The 7,102-nt window shown below is 52.6% G+C and overlaps 1 protein-coding gene across 5 annotated transcripts in view; it reads right to left on the bottom strand.

Annotated features, from left to right (window-relative positions):
* Positions 1–3,942: 3,942 nt before the first annotated feature.
* The window catches only part of NFIC (nuclear factor I C), a 94,759-nt gene continuing 91,599 nt past the window's right edge, over positions 3,943–7,102 (bottom strand). For all 5 annotated transcript variants that reach the window (XM_044453379.1, XM_044453380.1, XM_044453381.1 and 2 more), the window contains one exon: positions 3,943–4,298. In XM_044453379.1, the coding sequence (XP_044309314.1) occupies positions 4,281–4,298 (18 nt within the window). In that variant the 3' untranslated portion in view covers positions 3,943–4,280. The remainder of the gene's footprint in view (positions 4,299–7,102) is intronic.

Here is a 7,102-nt window from a genome sequence, read left to right as displayed (position 1 = left end):
CGGGGGGTGGGAGTGAGCCATAAACAGAACCAGTTTGTAGTGTAGACACATCCCTACCCAAATTTACACCATTGCCTTAAAATGATTGTTTTGAGCTGGTGCTGATAAAGGTTTGGCATGATAAGATGGATAACATGGTCACGGGGTCAAGGCCTACGTCAGCTGCATTCGACGGGCTTACCTGGTTGAGGGAGAAAGACAACAGGTGGGTCTCAAGAGTTTGGGGAGAGGTCGTCTGTGCAAAGTTCAGGGAAAAACCTTCCAGACTTGTTTCCCAGGGTTCTTTTAAACTACACCCAGCTCCCTCTCTCCAGCCCTGGCGTTCCCTGCATGGGATTTTGGAAAACCGCAGAGATCGCCAGCCCGACGAATGCCCGCGCTGCTTGTGCGTGCCAATGACCACTCGTTGTGCAAATGTGCCGTTTAAGAAGCGTGAGCCAAGAGCAAAGACCGTCGCTGCCTCTCGGGGCTGCACGAGAACCTCGCCTTCCCTGGCGCACGTCGCATAGATCCGTATTAAAGAGCGTCGGAATTTACAGCTAAAACGAACAAAAAATGCTAAACCAGTTCCCCGTAGCAAGCTGCCCCTCCATCCTTAATGCTGATTTTTACTTTTTTTTAGAAAACGGGAGTATGGTCCCCACCCCTCTACCTCCCCCGACCCTTTTTCTCCCCCCTTCCCCCCATACACGCATCAGACGCATGCAGCAATACCTGTGCAGTGATTCTTGTATAAGGCAAGGCACGTTATGTGGTATAAAACGTATTTTCTTTTTCTCGTGCAAAGTAGGAAAAGGGGGGGCACTTTCTTTTTCTGTTTTGCTCCTCATCATAGATGCGGACCGAAGGGAAAAAGAAGGGGAGGGGTGGGGTGGGAGAAATGAGAATCTGTATGTATAATTGCCATGCATGTTCTCGGCCAGCTTTTGGTTGAGCTAAGTCACATGAAATCCTGTTTAAAAGCACCATGCAGTCTATATGAATAAGGGTTAAATCGTGTGGTTTGCTTAAAACATTTCCTTTCCCCCAATTGCAGATTCTTAAAATTTTCACTTCAAAATAATAATTCTGGGTCAGCCCCCCGCAAGAAGTTCCCCATCTCCCCAGTGGTACAGTCCCAGCTTGGAGACAACCGAGGGGCATTACTGGGGGGGCGGGGGGGCGGGTCCGGGCTGTGGTGGATGTTTGCTCCTCTATTTCCCACCTACAAATGCTTCGACTTGGCATTAACATTTCTCATCGAAAAGGTGCAGAGACATAAAGAGGTGCTGCTGGGAAAGTTCCCCCACCCCATGCCAAATTCAGGGTGGGGGGGATCTCTACAGAAGTCAACCCCCTCCCCACCCTGTTCTTGGCCTTGGTGGGAAGGAGCAGATGGGGAGGGCGTTCTGCATATGCAAATGCAAAGCCCAATCCTCTACCAGGTTGATGGGCCAGTGCAGGAAACATTGTTGGGATGAGGAAGGAGTGGAGCGGTTTCGCTGCAACGCTGGTTCGGCCCCAGCAGTTTGCAGTGCTGCCGGTGAGACTCGGTTTCTGTCATGGGGGGTGGAAAGTTCAGGACAACCATGGCTGTTTAAGGTCGGGGCACCCTATTAATGTGGCCGCCGGGCTCCGTTTTCCGGCTGTGCTGCCCATCGGCAAGTCAGCACCACTCCTGTTCGTAGCCGGCCTCAGAACGGATCCCTTGTGTTTGGGTGCCGCGAGGGCACGCGGAGGGTCGGAGGTGGGCACACACTGGCCCCGGATGCGTCCGCTGGGTCCAGAATCGAGACGAGGGTGGGTGCCCCAGATTCTGTCCCCTTTCCCCCTGGAGGGGACCTCCTCTTGTCAGGATTATATTGGCAGTATAAACAGCAGCACAAGCTTCAGCTCACGGACTGCCATGGCTTCTCCCGCTCACGGGGTCCCTTCCCAGCTCTACTGTTGACCGCAGCGTGCCAGAAAAAGGGAGTAACTGATAGGGCAGATGCCGTTGGCGATACACGCTAAAACTCGGGGTCTTCCCAAGAGCAGACTGCATTGAGTTTCCCAAATAGCTTTCCAAGTCTCTTTCCGGTGCCTCCCAAACCTCTTTGTAATTCAGCAGCCCGGTCAGGCGTGTTGCTGAACTATTTGGAAAGAAGCCACATGGGGGATATTTCCAGGATAAGACCCTTCTCTGCCTTTGCTGTTTTCCTCCTCCGTCTTGATGTTTTGGCACGAGGGGAAGGAAATTGTCCCGTGCTTCGGCTGCCCCCATGCTGGGAGGGGACAGAGAATCCAGAAGCCCGTGTGTTCTTCACTCCACAGAGGACTTATGAGCCATAAAAACGCATCCCAGCATCCGCCGGGACGGAGGAGGCCAGTCTGTGGCTATAAAGCTTTGGTGTTTGCTAGGAATGAGGGAAGAGAAGCAGTGTGGAAGGAGGGCCACGAACCAGCCGCCCCTGCCCGGGGGGGAGGTCTCCACCATGCACCCCCTTGTTCTCCATCGCCCAGCAGGGAGGACTGGAGTATCAAAATGTAGGCACTTGGGTCAGTCCAGGATGGCTTTTCTGGGGCTCGCAGGGGCAGGGGGGCAGGGGAAGTTCGACTGGGAAGAGGGAGCTATGAAAGCATGCCCACCTCCTTCTAAGTCTGGCATTTCTTCTCTTGTCCTGAAATACTTTAGCTGAAGTCGTCACCGTTGCGAAACCCCCATCCCTGTCAACGGATGCTCTCTTCCTCCCCGTGAATTTAAAGGAAAAAAAAACCTACAGGAGACAACCTGCCTTATGCTACACTATCACATTACTTTTAAATTTCCCTCCACCTCCTCAAAGTGCATTTCCTACAAAAAAAGTGCAATCCGTAATAGCAATCTACCACCATCTCGCAGCTGGTTTGCTCTGTCCTGTATAGCTCTGGGTATCCAAGGCTGGGGGAGGGGAGGGAGGAAGAAAAGGGAGGGTCCATCAACCCGCAGTGCCTGCCTCCCGACCAGAAATGTCATCAAGATGCGAGCCACGAAGGTCTGTGTCAGCTTGCGATCTGTTAGCTGCCCGTGCATCCTTTGAAGCAAGGATGCTAAACCTGGGCACAGACGAGAGCTCACGAGCCGTGGATTCTGCATCCCACACACCGAGTGTGATTCCCCACCCCCCCCCCCCCCACAAGAAAAGAGGCAGACCAAGCTATGCGGGCTAAGCTGAAGGGAATGGAAGGCGTCCTCTCTGGGGTGCAGGCCCCACTTGAAGGCAAGGGTTACAGGCAGACCCTCGAGGGATCCGGAAGCCAAAGGATGTTGCCACGGCCTGCAAAGGGAAGCCAAGCCTTCCACAGCTGGCCTTCCATTCCACACCAACCCCACACAGGTTGCTCGAGCTTGGCATTCACACCCCCTTGGACCACCGCCACCCCTCCCCACCCTCCCCCCACCCCCCGCAGACCCTAGCCGTCTGGGTCCAGGCTGCCCTTTCCCCACAAACCTCGCTTGGCTTGGACCCGTTCCCTTTTCCCACCACCTGGACGGACCAAACCACCTTCGGCCATCACATCACCTTTCTGCCCCCCACTCGTTCCAAAGATTGCATCTTTTGAGAGGAAAGCGCAGAGTATTCTGGGACAGAAGAGGAGAACAAAAGCCATCTGGCCTGCAGCCACTGAAGAAGTCTTACTAACAGCCCTGTCAGTAGGTGCCGGGGCCCAGGAGTCCCCAGCCGAAAGGGAAGCATTTGCTAGGTACGGGGATGGTCGCTCAGCATTCATTTCTCGTTCGCTCTCTCCGGAGAGGGAATGGGTTAACGTTGTGTCTCAGGATAGGCATGACCTAAACAGCTTAATCAGCCTTGGTGATTTTTAGCATAGTTTCATGGCCATGCTGCTAAGAAGGGGGAAGGTTTTGGGTATATGGTGGGGGGGGGGGAGAAAGAGAGGGGGTCTGCAGCAGGCCAAGGTAATCTCTCTCTCTTTTTCTACTCACAAGAGATGGACAAGCAATCAGAAACTTTCATATTCATCCGTTTTGAGAAGGTGGTTGCTCTATGGAGGCAGGACCCATCTTCCTTGGAAAGCCACGCTGGGTTTGCTCAGCAGGGGGAAAGAGGCTGTTTTGGGTTGGTGGGTCCAGGTTGTCTTGTTTTTTCATCTTCAAAAGTTCGAGCCAGCCCCCTCTTTCGCTCATTCTCCGAAGTCTCTCTCGCTCTCTTTATGCTGTCACCAAGGTTTGGGCCAGGGGTGGAGGACTGCGCCATCTCCTCAGAGTAAGCCCGAAGTCCAGAAGGAGGGAAGAAAAATGACAATGCAGATGGAAGCTTCAACTAACCTAGATACCAGGACTGGTGGAAGAACGAGAAAGAAGGTTATTTGAAGGCACATGGTCCACTTACCACAGTGCTCTGTCACCGGGGGAATGTGAGAGTTCGGGACCCAACGCACCCTTTTTGTGGAGCTGTGATCCCAACATTCTTAAAAATGCCTCCAGGAATGCGAAGTTACACGAAGGGAGACTGCCAGTCACTGGAAAGACCTTCTCCATGCTTGGAGGTATTCAAGCAATATTGGCACAGTTTCATGGTCAGGCTTAGCATAACCCGTTCCAACTGCCGGGGGGCTAGACATCGCACACTTCCCTTAGCCTCAGCTGATCTTGCTCCAATTAGAACTGGCCCAAATTGAAATGCTCATCCATCATCAGAAAGGAGACTTCCTGCCGAACAAGCTTAGATAATCAGCAGAGCCTGTCCGGCGACCTCGTTTCTCCTGTCGCACTGGGGCCATCTGGTCCTTTTGGGCCCTAGGGTGCTGCCGGGTCTGTTTCGTGGCAGACAGGCCCTGAGCAAGCTCCGCCACCCAACCATGGGTGCCTCGAGCAGTGTGGGGCGATGCTGGGAGCGGAGCGTGGAATCGGTGCAGCTATTTCCAAAGCTCTCTCTCTCGGCATGCCTCTTTTAAGCACCTCAGTAATTTTGCTAGTCCCAACACCAGATCAAAACGAGGGGAGCTGAGCCCCTGATTATCGGCCCAGCTGGATCGGAGCAGAATCGGGTGATTCAGCCGAGCCCTGATATCCAGCGCCCCACAAGGGTCAGCTACAGAATCAAGCGCAAGCGTGCCTTTCAGGGCACCGTTAGCAGTCAGCAAGCCCTTGTCGCCCAAGTCCTTTGCTAGGGAGCACCAAGACTTTTATGCAAAGCTTCCCCCGCGCTGACAGTGGCTGCGAGTCGCCATGGATCAGGCCCACCAAGTCCTGCATCCGCTCCGCCTCCTTTTTTCTGGAAATGCCCCAATCCAGAATGGCCATGCTGAGTCCCTCTGAGGACATCTAGAAGCGCATGGGGGGTGTCTTTGGGGGTCCTATAATCTCGGAGCGTGGACTCCAAAGAGCAAACCTCCCCCCGCCCAGCCCCTGGAAGCTTGTATATAAAAACTGCACCAGATGCCTCTCATTGAGGATGCACATGGGCCCTGGAGGAGAGAGAAGGAGCACACCAAGGGTATAGAAGGTGGAGGATGGGACTTGGAGTCCTGCCCTTCCCCTTTCTCCCCATCCTCGGCACTGGCTTAGGACCAAGCAAACAGCTGTCTAGAGAAATTGCAGGGTGCAAAGCAAAGGTGAAAGCACAGATTACTACCCTAGATGCTTGTAAGCCTCCGAGTTTGCGAGGTGATATGATGGCACAGAAGGGAACCCAGTCCCCCTCCCTCAAATATTCTGCACCTTTCCAGCAAGTGGTGACACAGGACTATGCCCATGTCAGTCAAAGGAAAACACAGAAGAATCCCTGACTTGTAGTTCTGGGCTGGGAGTCCATCTTTCTGACAACTTCCTTTTATTACCAAGTTGCTAGTCCTAATTGAGGTTTCCAATGTTTGGGTAAGAATTTAATGCTCTTTATTATTCCATGCTCCTACCCACGAGGAGCAAAAGCAGAATCAAATTACATATTCATACAGGTCACCACCTTTGGTCCGAGAATCTCAGCTTTCATTGCTGAAGCTTCTAGTCCTTATGACCTGCCCAGATATGCTTGGAAGCAGGGGTGGATCTCAAAGCTCAGAGTGACCACTAAATGACATTTTTCATGTCTTGCAGAGTTTATGGATCAGCAAACCAGATCTCCAGTGCAGCAAACTGCACAACAGGATAAATTATAGGAGATTTCTATGCCACATTTCATCCAAGGAGCTCAAGTGTGGTATACAAACCCTTTTCCCATCACCTTATCTTAGGCTGAGAAAATGTCATTGGACCAGTGTCAGCATGTGAGCTTCAGGGTGGAGGGGCTGAACCAGGTGGTACAGTCAATGCAGAGTCTCACGCAGAGCCAGTGCATTTTCACCCTTTTTGTCGTACTTGTGTAAAGAAGTGTGACTTACGTGGTAGGAAATTTAACTCCCTCTCAACTGTGCACAGGGATCCAGATTGGGGTCCCACATGCTTCCAGTTCCCCCATTTTTTAAAGTAGACGCTTCTAATGTTTTGCCTACATTCATTCATTTTCAATTTTTTATATTGCCCAACAGCTCAAGTTCTCTACTTTAGCACTGAGCTGTGCATTTGAATTCAGGATTCAGTCAGAGTCCTAAACCCAGAGGTAAGCAACTAGATGTTTTAGTCTCCAACTCCCTTCAGCCCTAACCACTACACCACATTGCCTGCCAACAGGTGCATTTAAGCGTGCAGCAGAGAGCTGATTTTCCTTGCTGCAAAAATCGCCTGGGCACTGCCTTTTAATTCCCAGCCGACCCGGAGCGCTCCCACTGTAATTATCGCTCATCTGCATCACTCTCGCACTTCGCAGCTCGCACGCTGCCCTTTGTCCAGAGGCTGCTCTCTATTCCCTACAGTGCTCAGAAACATTCTGCGGATTCAGCACTTCCGCGCTGGTCACAGGGGTCTCCTGCCTCCTTCCGAAACAGGTAAGCGCCGCGCATGCATGGCGGCCCTTGCCACTCTGCACCTCCGCGATCAGGTGTTTCTCCTCCCCGCTCTGGGAGATTCAAACCCCACAGCAAGGGGCACATAACACAAGCCCCTTGTCTGGCGCTTGTGCCTCATGACTGGACTGCATTTGCGTTAGTGTGTGCAGACCAAACAATGAAGGCTGGAGGCCTTGTATGTCCAACAGGAAAATGTCCA

Source organism: Varanus komodoensis, unplaced genomic scaffold, assembly GCF_004798865.1.
Source record: "Varanus komodoensis strain SLA01 unplaced genomic scaffold, ASM479886v1 scaffold79, whole genome shotgun sequence".
NCBI lineage: Eukaryota > Metazoa > Chordata > Lepidosauria > Squamata > Varanidae > Varanus > Varanus komodoensis.
This window is presented reverse-complemented; position numbering and strand designations above follow the sequence as displayed.